Source organism: Aptenodytes forsteri, unplaced genomic scaffold (genome assembly GCF_000699145.1).
Source record: "Aptenodytes forsteri isolate BGI_AS27 unplaced genomic scaffold, ASM69914v1 Scaffold241, whole genome shotgun sequence".
Lineage (NCBI taxonomy): Eukaryota > Metazoa > Chordata > Aves > Sphenisciformes > Spheniscidae > Aptenodytes > Aptenodytes forsteri.
The window spans coordinates 5,069,844-5,097,665 of NW_008795252.1; the positions used below are offsets into that span (position 1 = coordinate 5,069,844).

A 27,822-nucleotide genomic window follows, 5' to 3' on the forward strand; every position below is an offset into this window, starting at 1 on the left:
TTCATGAAATTGTATATATCCATGTCGCATTGGGTGGAAATAATGCAATATGAGTCTGCTTCATACAAGTGTTAAATACTGGCTATATCGCAAGAAATGGCAAAAGCTCAGAGTTCTCAGCATCTGAAATTTTGCTATTGACATGTAGACATTCAGCTCATATTTATAAGTCAAAGCACAGCTGCCCCAAGCAAGCCCTTGCACTCTAGCACCTTCCCTCTTATTTGGTTTCAGAGAGAGTATTAATTTTGTTTAATTATTGTTTTTTAAAAGGCCAAAAATCTTTTCACCCAACAAAGCATTTAAGTGACATAATTTATACACAGAATGTTCTTCAAGCTAGTAAGTAGGAAATGGAATCTGCTATGCAGGATGTCTGCCCGTGGCGCAAGTTTATATTTTTCTGATCTGCTTAAGGTAGATGCAAAGCTCAAAATCATCTTGGGAAGTCAACCTTTTCTAACACAAGTGTGTTCACAAATGCACAGTCAGTTTCAGCCATAGGCGCAATTCAGCAAAAGCATGAAGGCCTTTTAAAGAAGTGTTCAGTACTACCACAAGGTTCATATTGTCCTTCACTGCAGCAGAGTTATTGGTGCTATCAATCAGCAGTTTCTCTGTCCTCTGTTTGGCCACTGTGTTTAGGATGCATCTTCTGAGGACCTACATTTTACAGCCAGAGTCCTCTTTGTGTTATACAGTCTAATTAATTTTAAGCTGCTTCCAAACAGATCCTCCCTACCATCCGCCCTACCATCTCTTGAAAGAAGTCTTTTTTGTGCCCCAGAGGAACCCAGAACATTCACAGGCTATCTATGTGTGCCAAATGACCTGGGCTCTATTTTTATCTGTGCAGCTCATATATGTCATGATCCTGGGTCATATCACTTCCCCCGCCTCATTATATGTCCTGCCACTGTAATTTCATGTGGCAAGAATCTCCTCTTACTATTCATTTGTGCAGCGCCTAACTGAGCCCTGATCTTTCAGGGCTATAGGCAAAACTAATCAAAAGGTCATACATACATACAATATGCTGCTATCATCTGCTGAGTTCTTCCTCAGAAGTATTACACAAGGTGGGTAAAGATCTGTCCACCCCTAAAAACAATTACAATATCTTGTTAATCAGTATTCCCTTCATAAAAGGCCTTCTGCTACAAAACAAGCTTAAAAAAGCCCAACCCAACAGGTCTAATTAGAGTTCATAAAATATAATTACATTGAATCTCTTGGTAACAAAAACTGTGGGTTAATCATCTTCAGTCATTTTATTTTCACTAGGTGAGGCTGCTGTTTGCCATTTTTACAGCTGGGTGGTTTGCAAAGCTGGCCAGTGTTCCTCTCTAGGGATGGGAATCCAGTGCTCCATGTGTTGCTATTTGGCTGGCCTTTGAAAAGCTGATGACATCTTATCACTGAGCTGTGGAATTGGGTAAAACCTGTTCAAAGTAGGATCTGACCAGCTGCCTTTCAAAAGGCCGGCCAAGTGACTCTTTTCAGTGTAGTGCACTGCTAGATGGCTCTTTAGTCATTTTCTGAAGCCTTCAGATATCTCTTGAGATCTAGTGGATAAACAAGGTTGTACCAGAAAAAAAGGTTTGTAAACAAGACAGGGTTAACTATTTACAGTGGTGGTGTAACATGAAATACAACCAGATCAAAACTTCTACCTTTCTATATCACATAGATTAGAGGACATAAAGCATAATATTAGTTATGAATCCCAATATTAGCAATCCATATCACAAAACCCATTACATGCAATTTAGCACAGATAGCTTTTCTAATGCTCCTTCAACCTGAGAGAGAAATAGTCCTTGTCAGGACTATCGTAAGGGTTTGTATAGCATGAGCCCTGGGCTGAGATCAGAGATCTGTTGTGCACAGTGCAAAAAATGGGGAGGGTAGTGTTTACCTGGGATCATAAAGGGCCAATTTTTTAGAGGTATTTAGATACCATAAAATGCAAATAAGTGCCTTTTAGTTGTGTTTTTAATTAATGATTTAGACAGAAAAAGGGATACAGTATGAAAAAGAATATCAGCAAATTATTAGAAGAACCAGAGTCAGAGAGTAAACAATCCTCTGGACACTGTTCCCATCCCTTCCCCTACCTGCAAAACCTCTTAGAAATTGTTAACTTTCTTCTGTTAAGTAGAACTAGAAATATTTTCAGCAAATACAGTACAAGAGTTATACTTACGAATATTCTTCTTTTGCAGGTTTCCCCACTCATGGCATTTACCTTTTACAGATCTTGAACATAAAAGAGTGAAGGATTTGAATCTCTATCTGAAGCAGCTATTAAGTGGATCCAGGAAACTGGCTGATGTGAGCACTTCCAGTATTTATTTTATTTGCATATGACTTTTAGTAGCATTGTACCAAAAGAATCAGGAAGCTTTCCATGGCCTCATTTGAAAAAAAAAACCTGACATAAATGACATGTCTTCTAATGCAACCGTTTTGAGATGGCTCCCATTGTAGCATTCATCAGAACGTAAGACAAAACCAAGAATGACGGAAAAATAGTTTATTAGACCTGGCAGGGCATTTTTCAGAACAACTTCTCTTCCTTTGCTGCCATCCAAATGTAGTGATTCACTGAATTTTTGACAGTAAGGAGTAGGTTCTGAGGAATGTAATGTCTAAAAAAAGGAGTAGGTTTTACCTCTTAGAAATTGTTAACTTTCTTCTGTTAAGTAGAGCTAGAAATATTTTCAGCAAATACAGTACAAGAGTTATACTTACGAATATTCTTCTTTTGCAGGTTTCCCCACTCATGGCATTTACCTTTTACAGATCTTGAACATAAAAGAGTGAAGGATTTGAATCTCTATCTGAAGCAGCTATTAAGTGGATCCAGGAAACTGGCTGATGTGAGCACTTCCAGTATTTATTTTATTTGCATATGACTTTTAGTAGCATTGGTACCAAAAGATCAGGAAGCTTTCCATGGCCTCATTTGAAAAAAAAAACCTGACATAAATGACATGTCTTCTAATGCAACCGTTTTGAGATGGCTCCCATTGTAGCATTCATCAGAACGTAAGACAAAACCAAGAATGACGGAAAAATAGTTTATTAGACCTGGCAGGGCATTTTTCAGAACAACTTCTCTTCCTTTGCTGCCATCCAAATGTAGTGATTCACTGAATTTTTGACAGTAAGGAGTAGGTTCTGAGGAATGTAATGTCTAAAAAAAGGAGTAGGTTTTAAGATATCGAAAAGTCTGATTTTTACAGTTTTTAAATGAAAAGTTCCATTGTTTCAGCCCAGAAATAATCTTCATTTCAAGATTTAGTTAACATGTAGAAGAAATTTTTTTGCAAACATAGGACCGAAACCAGAATGTTTCAGTATTATCAGATTGATACGTTGTGTCCATGAAAATTGGTGTTTTCTCTTTTTTTATTCATTATTGTTTTCTGAGATTTGATGTTCTTGTCCTGTTTCAAAATGGAAAGTTGAAATGGTAACAAACACTGACTCTTCATTGCCTGGCCCAGGACAAAACTCTGTGCACCTCAGCATCATAAAAGCCAGGGCCAACAGCAACTAACAGCCCCATGCACCCTGGGAGGATATTAAATCATCACTCTGCGTCACTTCGGAAGTTGAATGGTCAATTACTAATAGTGTCACCAGGGTCTGAGAGAAAGGAGCATCTTCCAGCGACCAGCCGTTGCTAGGAAAGCTGTCAGACAGGCAGGAAAAAATGGTGTTTTACATTAGATCCTAGGCTTGCGTAGAGGCTAGTAAATTCAAGGGAGCCAAGGCACGATCTCATGCGTTGACCCTGCAGTTTCACTGTTGGCACGTTCTCTAGCAGAGCTTGGGCCTCTGCCAGGTGAGGCATGTCATGGCCCGTGGCCTCAGGGCCATAGCACAAACTGGGGCTGGTTTGGTTTAATAGCGTAGACAGGCTAGGATGCCAAAAGAGGGTATGACAGGATGTTTTTTCTCCAAAATTTCAAACATCCTGCAGGATGAGAAAAATGTTTGCTACCTAACTATATAACTTCCCCAGCTGTGACTGTGTAATGGACATTAAAGAGGAAATTGTCCATACGTAAAACAAACAGGAGTTTTCTTATTAATATGAATATAAATTCTGTGACCTGAGTTGAAATTGAGAATTCCAAAGAGGATAAATAATATCTGCCTCACAGAGTTACATTTAATTTGGTACAGACAGCTGACTTGGGTGCTTGACTCCCTTGACTGACCTTGCCAAATAAACTGCACAAGTTGGGGTTAATTGTTGTGCAATTTCTGTCACTCATGTTAGGGTTTATTTCACATTAGCGCCTTTTGGTCACAGCTGAGGAAGAACTGATATAAGCCAGTGACCTAGAAATGAAGAGCTCTGTATCTTCTGCTGTGCTCTGGGCTGCTGTAAGGTACATGGATTTTCAATTTGGGCCAAGCACTGCTGTGTAGAAGCCTAATCTACGGTTGAAAAATTAGACTGCTTAAAGCCCTGGGATAGTAATAAAAACATTTCCCGGTCACACGCAGAAGCTCTCTTCTCCCTCCTGCTCCATGGTCTGTGAATGGGCTAGTAATCAGCCAGAGCATGCTGCCTTGCAATGGGCTTCCTAATGCCTTTCCTCCTCCCTTTATGGTCCTGCAGCATGCACGTGTGGAGCTGGCTAAGTTCTCCCAGCACGTTGCTGCTGGGACACTGGGACACAAACGCAAATAGGGCATTCGAAAGGAACTGTGGAGAAATCCACTTGGGGACATACACTGGTGTGGCTCTGAACCAGCCCAGTGGGGATATTCAGACATGCTGGACTGTGCAGTTGTTGAAAACCGTTCCAGTCTGGTACAGCCTGTAGTGCTGAACCATGAGGAGAAGAAAATAATTTTGTGCCTAAGAGAGCTGCACAGCTACTGGTGTGCTGGACTTGGAGGGCACGATAATAAATGGAGTAATGAGCAGATTGTTTCCATCTGTAAAGTGCTATTGCATGCAGGAGATCATCTTGCTTACAACCATGCAGCTAACCTGTAGTTCTAGATGATGACCTTTTAAAGTTATTGATACTCTATAAACATTGAATCGTTATTTTTACTTCAATATGCTTCTCCTGCTGGGAGATGTGAGAAATTTAGAAAATACTGAAGTGTTCTGACCCACTTAGGACAAGGAGACCAGTCAATGGGTAACTTCCTTTGTATTCCCAGCTGAAGGCTTCTTTTTTACTTTTCCCTTTGGTATGACTCTTTTAAAAGTGTCATGGTGTCTTCTTGGTTTTACTCTGAGCAGAAAGCCAAGACAGGAGGCTTTCTTGATAAAAATAAATACAATTATTTTGTCTCTCTTTGTGCCTTGGACAACTTTGCAGTCAAATTTGTCCTTTTTCTCAAATTGCTAGGGAGCCTGACCGCAACAATTTAGTGAGTTGTCTGTTCTCAAGCATTACCAAACTGTCATTCCTATGAAATAGTAAAAATATGTAGGAATAAATAATTAATTCAGAAATTTGTGAAGAAGTCTTGTAAGAGCAGATGCCTGTAGAACAGGGTTCCTGTTACTTTCTTGACACAGTCATTTCTTTCTGCTGAATTGTAGCTGTACAGTATCGTAGCTGTATTGTAGCTGTACAGTATGCTGGAGTATTATCTGAGATGGAGAGAAGAGCTTTTATTTCATTATAAAATGCCCTTGCTATCACTGTAAATGCATTACCCTGACTGACTAGACACTGTTTTCAGTTCTGAAAAGTTTAGTCCAGTCCACACAGGACTGACTACATGCTTGGTTCTACCAATTAAGTAATTACAAATCCTAGAAATAAAGAAAGAATGGGATTATATCCAAATTCCTTCCTCAGTCATGCCTTAAGTGCATGCCTTTTAGTCCAGACTAAGTTCTGATTATGAAAATTGTGTTATAATTAAAAGTAGGTCAGACTGTCACTGACCTTTTCTGCTAAATGGTTTGAACGAAGGAGAAGAGGTGGAAAATAGCTGCCTTCTCATTTGCACTGTAGCTTAAGTGGAATTAAATGTTTCTTTAAACCCTTCTTTAAAGAATAGAAACTTCAAGCCACCTTTCTCTATCTCTGAATTTTAGTATCAGATCCAATAAATGCAGAAACATCAGCTGATGGAGATACTTGCTGTTGGGCCGGTTTAAATGCTTAAATGTGCTCATGCCCATCCCTATTCAAAGCAGTTTTTTAAGTCTGTGGTTTACTTTGAGCATAAGCCTCATTCATTGACTTCCTCTTAGACATTCGTTGGAGAGTTGCCTAGGATAGGAGTGCTTTTCCTAAAATCAGGTTAACACTCAGTTATAAATAATTACACCACCAGACTATATACATGAACAACAAGCTATATTCATTACATCAATCACTAAAATGCAAAAGTTGATGCACCTTCATTGTCATATTGAGTCATTTAGGACAGGATCAAAAACAGGTTTCAGCGCCTTTTTTAGTTTCATTCTACTCCTCCCAAACCAGTGGCAATATATGTGATCACACCTTAAGAATATTTAGTTTTGTGCCAGTTGCACCATTGCTGACTAGCTCATCAGCTGCATGTGTTGAAATGCCTGGGTCTTCTAGATCAGCAAGGCAACATACTCAACAATGTTTAGACTCCTGGAGTTTTGCTTCATTAAATGGCAAAACAAACAAGTGGTGCCACCAATAAGAGGTGAGGCATCAAGAAACAATAAATTGAAGGTAGGTAACATGGAGGAGCACGAAAATATACATTATCAAAGTATAAATCAAATCTGTGACAAAAGGCAGCTGCTGCTGACCACTTTTACATTTTTCTCTATTTCACTCTTAACCCCAACTGAGTGATGGGCTGAATGGAGATTGCAGCCCAAATCTCATAACATACCATATAAATTAGGGCTGGCCTAGTGGCTTGTCATTTTACTGCTGTATTATAGGAGGGTTGTACACTCTCTGGGGACACAAAAGAAGGGTACAGGGTTGTACACTCTCTGGGGACACAAAAGCATGGTAAGGCTCCATTAATTTAGTCTGCTTTTGGCCCTGCTGTCAAACAGCAGCATTCACAAAGCTGAATGCTTATCTTGAAAAGACAACTTGCACCTGGCTTGGGCATTACAAGTGAAAAATCTAAAACTGAACCTAAAGCAATGTTTTATATAGCAACCATGTGCATTTGGTACCATCAGCCAGCTAGTAATATTCTGTGGATAATCTTCCCATCTCTCATTCGAAAGAAGTGGTATTTAATATGTGGATATTGTTATTGATAACACAGCTCAGACACTAGTTGTACATACTGATCTTGCAAAACTACATAGCCTTAAATAAACATGTTATTTGTCCCACATCTTTCACATAGATTGGTTTTGTGTGCAAATTCAGTGGGCTTGGATGTTTGAGGGGGATTGTTTATTGGGGGGGGAGGGGGGTGGCAAACATAATAGTAAGTGCAGGTGCACAGTAGGCTAATTAGTGAAAAGAAATGAGGTATATTGGGTTTTGACTCTATAAAAATTTTTGAAGTATCCAAATTAACTAAGGACTTTGGGTCCAAAGATAAACCTAGTGCAAGCAGGGAAGCAAACAGTGACAGTGTATCAGCTATGGATAGGTTCTATAAACAGCTTTATGGTGACTTACAGGCTGTGTAAAAGGGCTTTAAAGAGGATGTAAATGGCAATGATTGTAAGTTACGTTCACTCATTTTCAAGCATACAGTGAAAACCAGGACCACAGCGTTGTTCTAGAGTGACTAATGCGTTACACTATAAAAGTAATCAAGTTTGATAAGAGCTTCCCATATTTCATTTGTATTTATTCACTGGCGTTACTTGGGATTTGCAGAGATGAGAAAATAGCTCCCGCAGTGCCTGTATGGAGGTACATAACACGGTGGTACAAAGTGCACCCGAGGTATGTGGGTCCCTTTAACTCCCACCACTCCTGTACTCCTGCAGCAAGGTATCCAGCAGAGCCAAAATGGGGAGGGTTCAAAGTCCTCTCTTTTCCGCTGTCCTTTCCTGATGTTATAATAGCTGCAGCAAGGTCAGCTTTTTCTGGTTTCTTTCTTTCCTGCTGATCCTCCATCCTGTTAAAGTATAACAGGTGCATGGGTGTTCTCTGACCCCAAATCTACTCTAACACAGCTGAAAAAAAAGCTGAAATGAGAGGAAAGGCTTCTTTTCTTTCTAGCAAAATTAAATCTGGCTTGAAATCTGGCTGTGTTTCACTAACAGCAGAGTGCTTTTCTAGTTAGTCTCTGATGGAGAGCAGTAGACAAATTCTACCATGCTACAGTGGTGCAGGGCTGTGCCAGCTCCCCCGATGCTACTGAAATTTCTTATTTCAGTTGTATCCTAGTGTAAGTAAAGGTGGAATTTGTCCCTTTTGAGTTTAATGGCTAAAAAAAGGTCATGTGTGAGTTCTAGCCAGACCAAAACTGATGCACACATACATACCTGGCTGCTCCCCAATAGGCTAATGTTATTGAGTGACCTGGAAAAATATCAACATTACCTATTAAAGATTGTAGTCTTACTAGGTAAGAATGGTTAGACAAATGATTTTTCCTAAAAAATCCCTAAATGGGCAGCGTTTTAGGTAATTTCCATTTACCGATTTAAAGGTAAGAATTCCAGGGGAAAAAAGGGTGGGTGAGTGCTTGTGGTCATCCTCGGTGCCTGCCTATCTGCCAAGACTGTCACAAGGTCGCTAAGATTCCTACCTACGGTCACATCTTTGTAACAACAATTGCTTGTTTAGAAGTGGACTCTATCCACCTAAATATAGTGCGCTTTTGATCATACATATGTTCAAAGCTCTGATGTGCCTGTTTCTATTTAGCAGTGTAATTAGATGCATGCTTAACTCTAAGCATACACTTCAGTCCCATTGTCTGGGGTCCAATTGATTGAAGTCCCATTGATTTAGGAATCACCTGAAAGTTCAGTGTGTTCTTTGGTGGTCTGCTGCCAAAGGGCGAGCTTAAGAAGGTACTTGCACACTTTGCTGGTGGAAATCTGAATGGTGGACTCCTGCAGCAGGCAGTTTAACACAGTTCAGGGAGAAATTGCTGTCTTATGAATAACTGTGCAAAATGCTTATTGCCACAAACACGTAGGAGATCTCCCCCCTTGCGTTTGAAGCACTTTGCCCTGGATAGGCTGCTACATCTGCCCCTGCAACATGACCTGTTCAATTATGTTTTTGCGTTCCATTTGCCAACATTAGCCTTGCTGCTTCCCCACATGCTTCAATACCTGTTGAGTACAATGGACACACAGACAGGGAAAGCTTTGAAATCAGTGCTGTGGCACCAGCAGTGTACATGCCTGTTGTGTTCATGCCTGATGTAAGATCTGCATGAATTCCACTTCTGTACTTAAACCAAATGTCATTTTTTTTTCAGAGTGTTGTCTCCTTTAGAAATGAGAATCTGGAACTATCACCTGAAACAATCTTTGCACCTCCTGTTTACAAACCTCTCTGTTCATATATTTCCATTTATTGCTGAAAGAGTAAGCAGAGAGGAAGCAGAACACCAGGCTGCTCAGTGTGGAATTTTTTATTTCTCTTTCAAGTCAGTTAGTGTATCCTTCCTTCCACCTCCTGCCCACTTCTCGCAAGAAGAACTTTGAACTCGAATGGCTACTTAAGTTTCTCTGCTTATTTTCATGCTGTCAAATAAAGGCTGAGCTGCCAAAAATACACTCTTTCAACCCTTGAGATTACCTACACTTGGGACTTGTGCTGAAAGAGCAAATGGAGGTGCCACAGGGAATAACTTGGCTGTTTAAAGCTACTGGAAGCTGAAGCAGGTGTATGGGCTTTCCCCTGTAAGCTGTCTTCACGAGATGAGAGAATAATTAGTCATGCTCAGAACAGACAGGTATATTGGCAGTCCACTGCTAATAGCTTAAGGATTTGTCATTCAATTCAAGGAAAACAATTCTGTTGGTTTATCCTTTTTTTTTTCCTGATTTTTCTTTTAAAGAAAATATCAGTGTGGGAGGAAAAACTCCAAACAGTAGAATGAAAAATAAAAGGCAACTGCTAAAATAAATCCAGATTGCTAAATCTTATCTCTATGCTGAACATACACATCTTGTTCCTCTGTCTGCTGTAACCACGTTAACTCCTCACTAGCTGTGTTTGTCGCTAAACTCTTCCTTTTCTTTTTTCCTTGCACAAATCATGCCACATTTTGTCAAATTGAAACAAGACAAATGTTACATGAAGTACATCTTGCCAATAAGAGACACATTATTTTTCATGGCCTGGAAAAACAATGGTGACATTTTAATGCTAGAATCTGAAAAGTCTCTTGTTCTACCCATTCATTACAGTGTCAGTCCAAGTAACATCAGCATGAATGTAGCAATTCTAACTGTCTTAAAGAATGGCCGTTCTGAAATACAGCTTTATGAAAAAGCTAATAAAATGCAGTTACTGTCCACCTTTGATTCAGAATCATAAGAGTCCATTTCAGAATTCAAATTTTTATTGCCTTGCACAATACTCAAATCTGGGGATTTGGTTTATTGTTTTAATTCTCTACAGCTGAATGTAACTACCTGTTATATATGTTCACTAGAGCAGTACAGGTCAGTACATAAAAATAAAAGTTATAGTGCAGTACATAAGGAGGATTACTCTTTTAAACAGGATGGCGAAATATGATCATCCCTTTCACTCCCCATTGGTTTCTGGTAGGAGTTAACTCTGTATGGAGCTTTTCAGTGTGAGTGCCCATTAAGCTGCCATGTGAGGGAGGTATGCACAATATCTAAGCCTCAGGGAGGTACACATTAGGTCAGATGCTTGAGGTCAGTCCTGTGCCAAGGGCGAATTTCGTGCTGACTACACAATAGACAGTAAAGATGTTCTCCTGCGTTTGTTTCACAGATGGGCTGCTCTGTAAAAGTAGTTGCAACTGCTAATACATATCTCGAGACACTGGAGATCAAGCAAGAATGCAAATCTATGGCCCACGTGGCACATTGCTGTTTGGAAGTGTGTTGACAGAAAGGGGCCAGGTAGGCACCAATGCAGCGTCCCTGAGCCAGTGGTAAGGTGCACCGTTGTCTTCCCAGTGCCTGAGTAGAAGTCATTCCCTGGGGTTCTGCCCATGATCACAGGGGAAAGGCTCCCCTTTATTGCTAACTCTAATATATACATTAGAAACCTACCAGCAATCTGCTTGGAGGGGAATAATTTAAAGAACAGAGCACAATATATGATGTTCCCTAAAGTATTTTTATTTTCTTTCAGAATGAGCTTGTACTCAGCTTCTTCCTGAATTGGTCCAAAAATACCTTGGCAGAAGATTCATCATCTGTGACCTTAGGTATGTGGATTACCAATCTTACTTGTTTTCTAAGAACGACTTCTTTAATAATATTAAATATAATAATGCAAAGGTGAGTCTAAAGTGTTTAGGTGGGGTTTTTTTGAAGATATAAAGATACCAACAAATAATTCCCGATTTCTTAAGGTCTCTGAAAATGTGTTACTAATGTAACTTGTAGTTTCTTTCACGTTGACACATTCTCCTCAGCCTTGCTTCATTTCTTTTTGAATAAACATACCTATATGCAAAGTAAAAGTTTATTTACACAAACTGTGGCAGGTTTCTTGTTTTACAAAACAAAACCTTCAGAGAAGCATCTGGAGGAAAGGATCTGAGTCGTGACAAAGCACAATGTGTGCTTGGACAAGCGAAGAAAATCAGGGATGACTTCTGAAGTCATTTTCACAATGAGTGGAGCAGGTAAATAACAGAACATTATGTTAATGCCTAGGCATACATTATTAATGGTAGTGGTAATTCACTTCTTACTAAATGAGATTCTGCCCTTAGCCTATCTAAATACTTAACCCATTTCCCTCTTCTGTCCAGCACCTAATTTAATCTAATCTCTGGCATTACAGCATTAACAGCCAAAGCATAAACCATAAAATATAAACTGTGAATGTTTATTGTCTTCCACTGCACTAGTTCTGCACTGAAAATAATCTTCCGTAGTCAGTTTTTAAGCAAAATAAAATCTCATAAAGAAGCCTGCAGCTGCACTCTGCACCACAACAGTTCAGCTGGTTGTTATGTGCTCCAAGTGATAGGATAGTTTCCAAGATCACCAGTTATCCACATTTCAGAAAGGAGTGCAAGTATCTCTGCATATTTAGTTTGCCTGTCCATTAAGTTAATTTAATCTCTCTGCAGACAGGGCCTCCATTATCTCTTTTGCTGGGACCATTATTTTTTAATCCATCAGAACAAAATAAATCCCATTCTGGCTTCTCAGCCTTTGGAAGATTCCCCCTGCGTAGAGTTTATTTGATTAGGGCATGCCATTATCATATTAAATCCACTATGACTATTGGAAATTACTAATGCTTGCTCTAACTTTTACAAAGGAACGAGGAGATAATGCAAAGATGTCCTAGGTGTTAGGAATATACAAGGCTAAATCTTGTCACAGAAAATCCAAACCAGAGTTCAAATGTAACATGTAGTCTGTGTCCGTGGGCTGCCTGCCTCTGTAGACTCTTTAACCAAAGATGCAGACATGTGAGAGTGAGCTGAGGCATAAGGAAGTTAAAGTCCCAGGTCTTTAGAAGGATTTTGACATTTCAGTAATATTTAGGTGCCTAATTATTACAGAGCATCTGGGTGTAAGTGTCTTATGCAAAAGCATGAACTGAGTCTGTAATAAAGTTGAGAAATAAATTACATACAGCCTCATAATTCCTACAGTGGTGTCCCGGGCCAATATAGTCTGAAGGGTAAGCCCTTTATTTTTGTTGTCAATGACATCAAAATCAGAGAAGAGAATAAAGAAACAGAGGTAAGAATGCCTTTAGTGAGTATTTGATGAAAGCTGTGTGACAGGTAACCCAATCTGCTGGTTCACTATACAGTTAGTGGAGGTGAAGGTCACAACCTGGTCAGGGGAGATTAATGTGTCTCTGGCCTCAAGCAATATGGTTACAGAGGGATTATTTTTTTCCTGCTCAGGACCTCTGCCTTTTAAAGTTTGGACACTTCAGTTCTAGACTCAGGGCAAAACCTTTGTTTAACATAGGAGAAAAAAAAAAACAAAACAACAAAAAACCCACCTCCCTTTGGCCTAGAAAATTCATCGCTATCATTTATTGCTAGAATACCAGTAGCACACAAGGTCCAAATCAGGAACCAATGAGTTTAGACTCTGTAAAAACACAGAACAAGAATAATGGGCTGAGTTGCTCTGGGTATGGCACCACTTCTGGTCAGCGAGGAAGGGAATGCACCTGGTTGACAATCGATTGCAGTGAACTGCGGAAGTAGGTGAGCTTAGCTGTAAATGAGCTAGCTCAGCTATCAGAGGAAGACCAGCCATGCACGTGCTAATTACCCACCTGAAAAATTATTTTCATATATGTTAGTCTATGCTTTGCTTCTCATTGTTGGAGTTAGGCTGCTGCCATACCCTAGCTAGCTCACTTAGATCTTTGCTGCATGGCATTCTGCTCCCTATTATCAGCCATCCTGTGAGAAGGAGAAGACACAAGTCCAGCTAAGGCAGGAGGTGGCTGATCATGCCAAGCTGCCAGGTAGCAAACAAGGAGTTCCTGGGAAGAGCACAGTGGCCCTGGAGGCTCTTGTTTGCCGAGGGTGCCCTGAAACGCTCTTGATTTGAAAGTAAGCCCTGTAGTAATGCCATAGTCAGTCTGGGGCAGGAATTAAGTTCACTGAGCCTGCAGGAGAGAAGCAATTTCCATGAAAAGAATACATCCTTCCCCCACAGCTTTCATTACTTTATGAGCTTATAAGGGCCTTAATTTTTGCCTGTTTTGAAGAATAACTCAGGTTTAATATGGGCTGTAGCTTTCATTGAATCTGGTGATTTCTCTCTCAGTCTTTACGCAAGCAAATCATCTGTCTCTTAGTTAGGATCAATATAAATTAAAATGAATGCCCAATAGAAGCAGGTTATGAATTTTGATCAAGGCAGCATCTTTCTCTTACACTGCTTTAATTTATAAATGTTGTAGGTAATTACACTTATTAAAGTAAAATAAAAATTAAAATTTATGAATTTGTACTGTGCTCCTAGCAATGAAGAGATTAAAAATCAGTGCTAAATTTACTTTGACATGAATACTGATTCAGTACTCCCAGTGGGGTGAATTCTGAATTATACTGAATATTGTCAGCATTTCATTATACCAAGCTCACTACAAGGGAGTGAGAGCAGATATCAGGAATGATTTCACAGACAGCCTTTTATAAAGGCCCTTTAAAAAAAGGAAGAAAGAAAATCTATCAATCAAAAACATTTTTATATCAATCTTGTTTATTTTTCTTCTCTTGAGTTTATAACTTCTGAAAATATTAATAATTCAGACTGTTTTGCCAAAGTTATGAAATCATGAAGTCTTTGCTATTGGTAATAACAGTGCACAATCCAGGTCCAGCTCTGGCATGTTTGATTAGTGCTCCATGCATTTCAATGGGCTTCTGTCCATTTAGTGCAGTAGAGACACAGCTCTGTGTCCTTCTAAAGGAAGATCCGAGCTTTCCAAAAAGGCTATCATACGGTATGCCTCTCCATGCAGAATCGCAGTCCTCGTGAATAGTCTCTGAGGAGAGTAGGCTATTTTGTTCATGTTACATAGAGTTTTGATCTGCTGCAGTGCTCATTCTCGATGTAAAGCTTTTGCCACAAGTTGCATTCCTACTTTAGTTGCATTCAGGCTGTTTTGCTGGCCATAAGCACCTCTTGCTGGCTTGCGGGACGACACCAGTGAGATAGATAGTCTGTTAATGTATTTACCACTGACTGTCTGAAGTTGGGTACATTGGAGGCGCATAAACCCAAGCTGTAGCTAAAGCAGGCAGATGGTTGGCTTGGGGCATTCAACCCTGGCCCTGGAAAGCCAAACAGGTTCCAGTACCCTTTGGTGCCAGATGTCAAAACAGGCTGTCACCAAGAAGAAAGGTCTAAGAAAAATCTGAGGGTGCAGAATACAGACTAATACTTAACTCCCTAACGGTAGTGCTGTGACACTTAGTTAATTAGTGTTTTCACATTGCTTTGCAGTCCACGTGTGAAATGAAATGTATTATTAAGTTACAGTTTCCCTATTGATTTTGTCAGTCTTCTGTGTAGCATCTTCCTCGCTGTTTATATTTCTCATGCATTGTGCAAAGTGTAATGCAGAGCTTATTTTAAAATGCTGCTAATGAAAACATTGCACAAATGATAGAATATAGAGCTGGTAGTTCTCCAACATGCTAGAAAAGACCATCTAGATAAAGGAAAGGACTGCATACTTGACTATTCTGAAGATCATTCCACCTCCGGTAGAAATTTCAACACTAATTGCCTTAATTTTGTCATTCAAAAAGAAGAAAGGACCCACAGGTTTCTAGTGTTTACGCTCCATGATAAAAGAGATTATAAACTGGCACAGTGTTTGAGTTTTTCTGCGGTAGGGATTGGTCGCTGAGTTCCACTGCAGAGTGCTGGGACACACAGGCACAAGTCATATAGAAAAAAACTATGAGCGCTCCAGGGTCCTCGTTTGGTATTTGACAGCTTTTGCATTGACACCAGTGAGCGAAGAATCAATCCCTGGGAGGGAAATCTTGCTGCAGATGAAGTCAGTGGAGCTTTGTCCTGTACCTACAACAGACCAACATTTGGTCTTTGCCTATAATGGAGTGCAAGTAGAGCATGACAGTTCCTAAAAATGCAGGGCCTGAGCTCAAGTCCATCTGCCCAAGCTGGATAGACTGGAAGTAATTATTGTATGTGTATTTTATTATCATTTGAAGCTAAAATCACCTAGACTTCAAAGAGACTATGATTTAGCACTGAATGTGGGAAAACCTAAAATATAACAGCTGAGTCCTGGTTTCGGCTGGGGTAGAGTTAATTTTCTTCCTAGTAGCTGGTACAGTGCTGTGTTTTGGATTCAGCTTGAGAATAATGTGATAACACACCAATGTTTTAGTTGTTGCTAAGCAGTGCTTATACTAAGTCAAGGACTTTTCAGCTTCCCATGCTCCCAAACTGGCGATATTCCATACCATGTGACGTCATGCTCAGTATATAAGCTGGGGGGAGTTGGGTGGGGGGCAGCGATTGCTGCTCAATGACTGACTGGGCATCGGTCGGTGCGTGGTTGCATCACCTCTTGGGTTTTTTTTTCCTTCCTGGGTTTTGTTCCTCTCTCTCTCTCTCTCTCTCTCTCGTTGTTTTACTTTCCATTACAACTTTTATTATTATTATTTTATTATTTCAAGTATTAAACTGTCTTTATCTCAACCCACGAGTTTTCTTACTTTTGCTCTTCCAATTCTCTCCCCCATCCCACTGGAGGGGGGGAGTGAGTGAGCGGCTCTGTGGTGCTTAGTTGCCTACTGGGGTTAAACCACCACAGTAGCTAACAGTAACTGTCTTCTATTATGAAATATAAGCAATAGAAGTTTCTTCTGTGTTTATCAGATTCCCTGCGTTCTGTTATTTTTTTCTTTTCCTTTCTTTTAATTTTTTAATCTTTTCCATTAGTACTCAATTTATTACATAGCAAGACCAAATATTTTAGTAATAGCCGTGCCCGTAGTGTCTGTTTCAGACTTCGTTTTACATACTTTATTAGAAATGCATTTTCCCCTCCCATGTTTTTAATTATTTTCAGCTTGGTTAGAAACTTATTTACATTTGTTTTTTTCTAAATGAAAATGCCAACTCCCACAGAGAAATTCCTTGACTGGATATAAGTGCTCACACTATAAAACTTAAGTAATGCAGAAAAAGGCACTGGTAGTACTGGTAGGAGAGGAAAGGCAGGGTGTTCAGTTGAATTCTAATGATGTAATTTAGCCTCTGAAATCTGTTGCTTTTGCTAAACCGCTCAGGATGACCCACTGCAATTCACAAAATTAACAGACACCCACAAGTGAATTGTGCCCTTATGTTAAAACACAACTCCCCTTGTGTTACACTGTGTTTAATGGTCTAGGATTCTACCTTTCCTGCTGCAACTTAAAGCAAAAAGGACCCACAACTTTAAAAAAAATGGTAAAATGGCTTTGCATCATGGCAGGAAGAACCGATTTTTGTGGGCTTTTTGTTACCCTGGAAAAAAACTCAGCATTGTCTGTTTCATGGAGTTTTCATCTCTTATCCCTCCCTCTTCTTATTTGCATACAATAAGAAATTAAGTAAGATACAGTCTGGCTAAGTGATTTGTCAAAGTTCATAAAGGAGAATAACAAATAAAGAACTGCACCTCGGCCTTCTAAGTCCCAGCATAGTGATTTCTTCATAAGATTTCAATTCTTCAAGAGTCTGTTTCAGGCCCTTCTCTAATTAGGGTGTGATTAAAAATGTATTTTTGTGGTCTCTAAAGGGAAGAAATTGGAGATGGATTCATATTCTAAAATTCCAGTCCAAACATCAGAAACTCAGAAGTGTTGATATCCAGGCTGCCTGGAAAAATTATATTATGGCGGCTGTATGTACACACTGTGTTATTTTTAATTCATTTGAATTCCTTTCCTTAGGACAAATGGCAATTACACTAGTTCTCTGGCTGTCAATAGTACATGACACCACTGTAATTCTATCTGCTTAGCGGTTATTTTAGCCTCTGTTCACTCCAGAGGTTAAACATTTGGTTTCTTCAGAAAAATACAGCCAACGTGGCTTATTCATTATAACTTCCCCTCTGCTGCCTCCTCTGCTGAATAACAGAGTAAAGGCTGAGGAGAGGGAGTTTGATTTCTTGCTCTTACAACCCTGGCTGTAACAGCTCTGGTACATGTGGAAAAGAGACAGCAAGAGCGTGACAGAGAGTGCACAGGTGTCTGCTGAGGCTGAAAGGAAGATGTGGGAATCCTGCCTGCTACTGAGGATGAACAGTCCTGATACTCTCTAAAAAGCCTCTTCCTGCTAGTGCATAACCCTCGCGTGTGATTTCTTTCATTCTCATCATCCTCTCTCATTCCTTCCGCTTCTTAAAAGACGTGTTTCTATTTAAAGAATTAATTACAACTATATTGTTTTCTCTCGTGTCATTATCTCACCCTGCGGTGGGTTTAAGGCTGGTGTGTCAGTGGCAGATCCCAATGTGCATGCAGGGGAGCAGGACTTTTCTGTCTGAGGTCTCAAGGTCAGCTACTTCTTTATCAGGGAGGCGGGCAGAACAGAGCCCGGCTCATGAGAGATCACAATTTTGTCGTAAGGTTAGCAGGACTGAGTTCTTATTTTTCCAAGTATAGTAAATATATAATACTGGCTGTAATACAACTTTGGTCTAATTAAATGAAGCCCCATTTGCATAAGTAAAACCAGGCTAGTTCACACAGGCAGTGTCTGGACTGTCTTTGATGATGACCACATGGGGAGAACCCCGGGTCTCGGACCAAGTGGTGCAAAATGGCTCACGTCCACCCTGCTCAGGCTTAACACTGCAAAATGAGAAGGTCAGATAGCTATCAAGGAGAGGTTGTTGTGTTCACCATTACCTGGTATACTGTGGTAAAAGCCATCTGTATTTTCTCCGCTGTCTCTGTGGGGCAGGTAAGCCACATTACTTACCCAACTTCAAGGACACACCTTTTTGGCAGTGAAGACAGCTGGCTCAATGCCTCCAGCAGAAAGAAGGAACGGGATATGCTTAGTCATTTCTTCCACATTATGAGACTGATCCTTCTTGCTTGGAAACAGAAAAATGGGTTTTTTTCAGTGGGAACAGAATCAAACTCTGTAAATGCATCTTAGTAGAAAAATCTGTGAAAGCAATGGGTTGCATGAAAACCAGCCTGGAACAGGAAAAATACAGAATGAGGAAGGGAGAATTTATATATGATAGATATAGATGTTGTTTCTGTAACAGTTGTTGTGGAACTGGTCTGGAAACTTGCTCTTTTTTTCTTTTTTTTTTTCTTTCTGCTGGGAACTGAAAAAAAAAGTCCAATGTTTTTAACCAGACAGTAGAATTGCAACAATACTGACTAGTGTCATCAATGCTTGCCACCACCACCCCCAATTATTTGTTAGTCAAGCATAAATTTCCCACTGAAATTCAGATTGATGGCAATTAGAAAACAAAAAATCTCACTGTCAATGTATAAACAGGAAAGAAAATGAGCACTGCATGTCAGACCACTTTCTTCCATCACACCCCTTATCCGTGTTTATTAATTTCATCCCTGATTTAAGCACACAATAGGTTCTTTTTATAGATTAGTTCATGTGTACTGCAATATTTTACAGATGTACTTCTGCTGAGCTGTTAACTAAAAAGTCAAACTATCTGGCCTTTTTTAGGTCCTCAGTCAACTGATCATAAGCCTGGAGTACAATTAGTCATATCCTATGAGAGCACCCGTCTGACAATAATGTTGAAACACATGAAGAACGTTGTGAGTATTTTTATCATAATCTATAACTCATAAGTCCTTGCATTTGCAGGGTACATTAATCCTCAAACACCCTTTCTGGGATAACTAATTTTAACTCAAAATAACGACAATGCTATTCTGTCATCATTTAACACTTGCTTTCTTCCTTTGAGCTCGCTCAGTATGGTTACAGGTATGTGACAGATATAGAAACTGGGTTTCCTTAATGGCTGGTAATGGCCTTTTCCAGGCTATATAGAAAACCAATTTTGATGACTGTTTTGGCCCTTTCAGCTGACGCATTTTGATACCAGTCAGACATAAGGCATCATGCAGTGGCATGACTTTTTGTGGGATGTCAGCCTGGTGTTACTGATTGATTATCCGTACATTTCTTTCAAGTCCGGCATGACTGGTCTATGAACAGGGAGGGCTCAGCAGAGGGAGTAGTGGTGTATTTTAAGAAGCAATGTCATTTGGTGGGGTGATGCTCAGCTTTGTAACATGCTCTCTGTCACGAGGCTAAGTGGTAAATGCTGTGTGTTCCTGAAGCCAGACTATGAGAGGGGGAAGCTGGCAGTGCTCCCTCAGCACAAGACAGGTGAAATTGGCTGATGAGGATATCTTGAGAGATGTAGCTGGTGCCATGTGCGATCTCTCAGTCTCTCGGCTGAAGGAGCGTGTCTGCTGTTTCATGATGAGTTCGGCCACCTAGATGTGCTCTTGAATTCCCAATTGCTCAAGTCTCAAGTAATGGCTGTGGCAAAGAGATCCTTCACTATCTTTGTTTAGCTAGGAGATTAAAGCATTTATTAACTGTTGTGGGTTCTCATTGCATACATTGATGCCGCCTCCATCCCAAACTGGATTGCAATCGCTTTCCCTAAATGGGGCCAAACTGAGGAGCTTATGTGAGCACCAGCCAGTAAGAAAATGAGGCTAAATGTTTAATTAGTTGTATGAGACACATGAGGCTTACGTAGCTCCAACTGTTCTCTGTTGGCTGCTCTGGCTTCTGATTTGCAATTCAAGTATGTTCATTTTGGTCTATAACATCCAATAAGTCTCTGTCCTGTGAGACTTGTCTTTTGTTTCCTGTGTGCCACCTTGACAGGTGAGATCAGCCTCCGCTGACAGGTCCAATTTATACAAACTTTACCTTCAGGATATAGTATAAGACCCTTTTCAGTTTTTCTATTGTGCTTTTTAAAGCTAAGTGACTTTGATAAACTTCTGGTAAAGTTCTAGTTGGTGGGAGGGGTATATTTAAGTGATTGCCATGCTGATGATGTCACCGTGAGTTCAGGCAGGTGATGTGGAGATGCACACAAACAGAGCTACAGATCTTGGAAATAGTCTTTCTCCTCGTTTCCATTATTTTTAGTGTATAGACTCCTAACAGTGTTCTTTAACTCAGAAAATTCCAGCCATTTAATTAAATGAAAATAAATTACAGCATAGATATCTGTGTATAGCAAAAATAAAATCCAGGGTTCAGTTCACTTCATTATGGAAAGGGACAATACAACTTTAAGTTATTGTCTAGCTTTTGAAAGTAGGTGACTTAAATCAAATCCATTTTAGTGAGTTTGCAGAGAAGTCATAGGAGTCCAATTCAGTACGACTAGCAATGATTCATGACTTGAAAATAAGGACATTGTTTTAGCAGCCTAACTTAGGAAATCATGTTTTTAAATCCTGGGCTTCCAATTCCTTCCTTCCATCTGGCCATCCATCCATCATCGTCTGATCTGAAATATGAAATAGTAGTGCTTTGGGGTACTGTGATACCTGACTGCCTTCAGACTAGTAACCTATAACAGAAAGGTTCTTTATCCCATTAATAATCTTCTCAGCTTTCCAGTCATATAGATCAATCTCTCCGACATGCTCTCTTTTCTTTTTCCTCTCCTTTGCTTTTTTTTTTTGGTTGAGCTGAACAGGGATTTTAAAAGTATGCCAAGATCATATCTTATTCAAGACATGTTAAAGCTATTTCAGGTATATTCAGTCTTTTGCAGAGTCTCACTAATTATATTTTAGTGGTTCATCTGTGCAGAGATTACTTTGCTATCTTGTTTTATTTCATAATTTATAGTAAATAATTTTTGTGCTGCTCTTCCCCATTTAATTTATCTCTTTATAGAGATTTTATGATGTGTTCAGATGTGAAAATAATTGTAGTGGGCCAAATTAATCCCAAATGTAGCTTCACTGAACTGACAGGAATTGTGATAGAGACTTTTGATCCATGTAAATAAATTTTATTTACTATTTGTGTGGGTTTACTTCTAGGGGTTTTAATAGGAGATCTAGATCCTGCTGTGCAAATCCTGTATTAATATACAACGCACAAGAGAATCCCTAAGGAGATGGTCTTGTTCATAGCCATTGTCAAGTGTCACATGGGTTTTTTTAAAGGACAAAGTCGAAATAGTGCAATGCTATAGCTTTGCAGGTTTTCTTCATGAAGCTAACCCCATTCATGTGGGATGTCATAGACAAAAAATGCTATAGCAGTTGAGAGAGCATTGGTCTGTTGCAGACCTGCCAGAGGACTGTCTTATGTGGGTGCATGCGTGGACTCCACAGTGCAGGCACTTTTGATCTGATGCATCCACGTGTGCCAAATCTGCTGCAGATGTACAAGTCAGTCATCCCTAAATCTGCTTCAGAATGTCCTCTCCCTTGTCCTCTCATCAACATTTCAGTCGTGTTACGGAAGCCAGTCCTGCTTGAAGAAAACTCTATCAAAAATGTTTCAAAGACCAACAATGGAGAAGAACAGCCTTATAGATTTTGCGACTTGAAAGGACCATTAATCTAATATAACCTCGTGTAAAGCACAAGCTGTATTTTTTCACTGAGAAAATACTTGCATCTAGACCAGCAATGCAGATGGAGAAACTGTTTGAACAGAGAGACGTTAAGACTGGTTGCAAATATTTGTCCTGCAGTTTAAGACTGTGGGTGCACAATGAAGATGAGGTCTGTTAAATAGATATTTATAAGATACTAACAAAGTTTCAGTCTCAAGATTTTCCTCAGCAATTCATAGTTTTATTTGAATCCTGAGATTCTGTAAGTCAGGTGACTCACATCAGACTCACTGCTTCTAATTATGGTTTGAATGGCATCACTATGACTGCTGAGGAAAAAACATTAAATCCAATTTTCAAAGACACAAAAGCCATGATGCTAATAAAATGCAATTTTCCAAATATGCATAGTATATAATTTTAAGTCGGCCTCTTGGGGCATTACTTGCTCCACTCAAATGCAGACAGTGCAACACTGGGCACTTTATGCATAGGCAGTACAGGCAATATTGCCTTAATAAGGTGGAGCTGGGCTAGAAGGAAACTTTTGTGGAGGGATGAAAACTGGAGAAATTATATGGAGGGACCTCTGAGTCATGGAGGATGTGGCAGCAGGAGGGTATGAGACAGGGCAGGCTTATTCTACAAACATAATAGCACAGTACCTGGCAAAGTGCACTAAATGGTCTTGGAAGATACAGGAGCCCCGGGGGAGGTTTGTTTTGGCATGTGAAAGGACTTGTTAGCTAAGAACAAAACCAGTCCAGTTGTGGCAGCACAATACCCAGAAAAATAGCAGCAGGCAGGAATAGGAGCACAGGGGGAGTGCTAGAAAGAAAACCTGAGAGTCTACCTGAAAAACATAGACTCCTAGATCTGCATAGAAGCTGTGGAGGTGGATTTATGAAAATTGAAAGACACATAGGTTTTGAACTTGAAATGCTCAAGTCCAGTTCCATTCGTCTGTATTAGCCAACGCAGAGAATGGGGGATATCAAGACCATACCAGATCTTACACAGAGCAGACTATGGGCTAGCTTAGTACTGCACAGCCGGAATCAGCCAGGCTACCTACTGCTGCACTGCTGGGCTTGCTCGTCTGTTCAAAAAGACACCAGAGTCAAAAGAAATAGCCATTTCTGAAGTCCAGAAAAGGTTGTCTAATATATTTCTTTTCCTGTTCCACAGAGAACCAGAAGGGAACAGTGGTTCAGTGTTGGCTCAGAAGGAAGTCTGCTTTGTCTGCCGACTTCATTGCCATGACTTCAGGCATGCCCTGTTTTTCTAGATAAGCAGCTAAACTTTCAATCCTCACTGCTAAACATTTTTGCCCATTACTTCTTGTGTATGGAATAACTCCTCAGGGGTAGTGGGAAGGAGAAACAAAACCAACTTATACTGAACCTCATGCCAATAAGTGTAAAATGTTACTAGAATTCAGGAAAGCGTGTGTGGGTGATGAATTCAGAACCAATTTTACAGGGGGAAAATTTGCTGGAAGAAAAATGAACTCCTACAGTACTTTCCAAAACTACTTCCAGCTTTCCTTTTATAAAAGCTCTGAAGCTGTCATGTACCACTCTTGGTGATTAATGATTCTGGGATAGCTGATATGTGGGTGACGAATTAGTAATCAGCTTTAGGCTTACACAGACATCCAGCCTCTTTCCATTTCGTGTCCTATTCCATCTGAGTACAAATTGCTTCCAAAAACGTTTGTGAGACATGATGGCTTAAATGCTTTGGGAAGAAAGGTGAGAGGCCAAGCTTTCCCTAAACCATGGGGATGAAATCTATTTCTAAGCCTGCAGGTGCAGGGCTGTAGGGAAGGTCCCACGTACAGTACAGGTAGATGCTCCACTGCCTTTGCTGGGCTTTGTCTCTAGCTTGAAGTGGGTAAGGGGTGGGGATTTTTGTTCAGTCTTAGTTGGTTCCCATCATTCCCCTCATGGGCCCACTAGCTTTTACACTTTATGAATATCATTAAATAGATTTAAATGGAAAATATATTACCTGCCAGCAATGCAATGCCTGCCAATGAAATAAAAAGCCACATTATCCTTTCAGAATATTATGAATGTATCCTGCTTTCTTTACTGTGGCCCATGGATCAGCCAACAGGGATTGGGAAGAAGTTGCATAGGTAGGCCAATCCTGGGATGAACAACAAGTGGAAAAAATCTCTTTGAGCTGAACAAAAGTTATTCAGAAAGTATCGGTCAGAAAGTATCGGTGACAGAATGAAATCAGCAGTTTGGCTGATGGAGGGAGGTAATACATTCAGATGGAGTTCTCCCTAGATTGGCACAGAAAAACAGAATAAAAAGCCATTAAAAGAAAGCTCTTGTACTAGTTCTAGCTTATAAAGAATTTGGATTTAATTTTATATTCATAGAAAATGCTTTTACTTTAAAAATTAATGCAAATTAGCTTAGACTGTGTTCTCTTTTTTGGACTGAAAATTAGCTGAACACCTATAAACAAAGGCTGCTACTACTCAGCAGTAGTTTAAATTGCGAAGAGATGAGGTCTGTTCTTGTGGCACAGGGATTACTGTTGGGATTCCAACATATTTGTTTTGAAAGGTGTTTGATAAATATGTTGTGCAGAAAGTTGTGTTATTATTTCTTGTTAAACCCTTTATTCTGTCACAGTCACAGTACTGCCTCACCTCTAAATTCTAACTTCTAATTTTTAAGAAAGTAATTTCTACATAGCTGATATGTGCTGAATAAGAAAAAAAAAAACCCAACAACAAACAGTGAGCTCTGTTTAATAATACGAGTGATCTGGGAGATGAAGGTGAACATAAATTAAATTTGCCACTGGTTGCAAATGAAGAAAACATTAAAAATAATAGTGGAGACAGAGCAAGATCAAGAGAATAAAAGTAATTTCCAGAACCCTACAACCAGCTTGGACAAATGAAAAGTATTTCCTTGGGGAGGTATAGATCTATATCCCACAGTAATGTGACGATAAAACAAGCAAATGGTGAGACATGAGGTTGCTATGAGAGATGCCAATGAGAAAGGCCATATCCTGGTGTCCTGGTGCAGAAAGAAAGTAGTTCATCTTTATAAGGCTTTGATATAGTAAAATTTCTCTCAGGATGTTTTTTTAGAACTAGAATACAAGTTCAAAGAACAGTTCTCAGTAGGGTTACTTGGGAGTGATTGATTCTTCAGGAGTGATTTATTGTTACTAAAACTTAGTTAAGAACAGACGAACAAGAACACAAGTCAATTGTGCAAATATTTTAGGGAGAAGACAGCAAGGTTCAAGAGGAATTATTTAGGACATTGAGGAAGAGTGTAAGTAGAAGTAATGAGAGGTAATTAAGGAGCAGAAATTGCATGCATCATATAATGAAATGCTTTCTTACAAAGGGAGATGGCAAGCTGTAGAATAATCTAAAGAAAAGCGGAGGGAGCTCTGTACAGTTTGAGAAATTAAAAATAGTCTGGATCAGGCATATACAGACTTTTTAAACTAATTAAGAAATTGAGAAGAAAAACAGTGCAGGGTGAAGACACAGATAACAGTGTCATTATTCCTTTATGCATTTTTATAGTCACTTACTATCTGTGCCTAGGCAAGGAGGGAAAAGAATATGTATGTGACAAAAAGATAGAAGCAGAACAACAGCATTTGCTTGTCTTTCTTTTCTCAAAGGCTAATTTTCCTTCATGCCCTCTAACAGGCAGCAATGGTGTTAATCCTGAGTGATTTCAAAAGAGAAGCAAAACGGGGATGTTGTCTTAAGTATTTGTTCTCCCCTGTGCTTTATTAAAGAGAGAAGAAACTCTGGGATCTATGTTTCTAAGGGTCCAAACACGATCAGTCTTATCTCAGCCAGTGTCATAGACTCTGCAACTAAATAGTCATCTGAAAATTAAATGTTCCAAGCACAACAATAATACAGGGTTGAAAGCAATGGAATTTATCTTCTTTACAGGCTTGGTGGTAATTCTGGAATAAAAGCTTCAGAGATCTGTTCATGAAATCTGCTCTCTGCATTCTATGCCCTGCACCAGTGTTGCTTATCCATAGAATAATATAATTTTAAAGCATGACTGAACCTTGATTTCTTTCATCTATGCAAAAAAAGCAGAGTTGAAATGACTTAAAGATAGCAATACAGCCTGTGGTTCAGGAATCTAGAACATATCTTGTCACCTCCTCCTCTTTCGGAAAAAAACTTCTATGAGAGTCTTGGGCAAATCTTTTACTGGGAGTTGTATATTTAATACATTTGCACTTCTGGTTATACAGTCGCCTTTTATATTATTTGTGCAGCCTTGGTAACATTTTTATACCTACATGGTGCTATGTGGAGCACCCCGTAATCTAGTCCTGAGCGCTGATGAAGTATTAGAGGTGTGTCAGAGCTCAGGTGTTAGACTGAGGGACACAAGCCATTCTAAGACATCTTTTTCTTTTTTGTTAATTCAGAAACAGTAAACACACACAAAGCTGTATCATTACTTGCTGGAGCTAAATTCTAGCCCTCCTTTTCTGTTACTGCCGATGGTCAGTAAAAGGCATGAGCCTGTTTCACCTGACAGTTATAGTCACGTAGTTGTACAGACTCTTCCCCATTTCATCTGGGATTGTGTCTATCCTAATATACAACTCTTTCTGGATCATCAAGACAATAAATTACTCTTTTTAAACAGGGTGTCAGAGCTACGTCTCAGTTCCTTTCTTCACCTTTCTGAAAGTGTTTGATTCTGGGTTCAGAGCTCTATAGAAATAAAGGCTTGGAAGAGAGACTCATGACCTTCTGGGTATCACAGGCCAGCTTTCATTTTATTTACTTCATTGTAAGCAGAGTTAGATGGGCTTCTCTCTCAAATGACTGAAGCAGATCAAAAGCATTTTACATAGTTCTTAGGAAGCCCTGAATCTTTTGGGATCCAGCCTGTTTCCCAGAACTGTCTCCTTACGAGAAAAAAACTGTTTTTGTTAAATATTTAACAAATACTACTTGTTCATTTAAAAAAAAAACCACTGTCTGTGTGCCTTGGTCTAATTGGAGTGGGATTCAGTTTGAAAGTAAGATGCATACATATATGATGTGATGGAATTCAGTTGCCTGATCACGGCTCTTTTGAGTACCATGAAGTATCTTCCTTGACCTCCAATGACCCCTCCAGAATGGTGCCAGTGTCCCATAAAGCCTGTCATATTTCCAGCTCCTTACACACCTTTTGTCAGCTGAGATGACGTGAGGCAGCAGTATTGTAGAAACTGGATCCTAGTCTAGATGCCTAAGCTCCCATTTTGATCAGTGGAGACTTAAGTCCCAATTCATTTTCCCATATAGGAGATGACCTAACATGTCTCATCTGGCCTCCAGCTGCCACTGCAGAAGAGGAGGGCTTCATATAAGGCTTGTGTCATGTCTGAGGGTTTATGCAGATATCTTAAGCATCTTATGTGCCTCAAATGGTGCCAGACACCAATGTGTGGGCAATTTAACCAAGCCAAGCCAGATGTCTACAATATGATGAGTTGAATCTCCTTCTGGCCTCCTTCCTTGACAGCATCACAGAGATCTGCTTAGACTTTACTGGGAACTTACGTATCTACTTCACATATACACCGGGAC

General features: G+C 39.7%; 1 protein-coding gene across 1 annotated transcript in view; it reads left to right on the forward strand.

The window, feature by feature from the left end:
- PIK3C2G (phosphatidylinositol-4-phosphate 3-kinase catalytic subunit type 2 gamma) overlaps positions 1-27,822 on the forward strand; it is a 219,113-nt gene that overhangs the window by 178,022 nt on the left and 13,269 nt on the right. Inside the window, exons 28-30 of the mRNA XM_019471996.1 lie at positions 2,226-2,334; positions 11,262-11,337; positions 19,316-19,410. Coding sequence (XP_019327541.1) covers positions 2,226-2,334; positions 11,262-11,337; positions 19,316-19,410 — 280 coding nt within the window. The remainder of the gene's footprint in view (positions 1-2,225; positions 2,335-11,261; positions 11,338-19,315; positions 19,411-27,822) is intronic.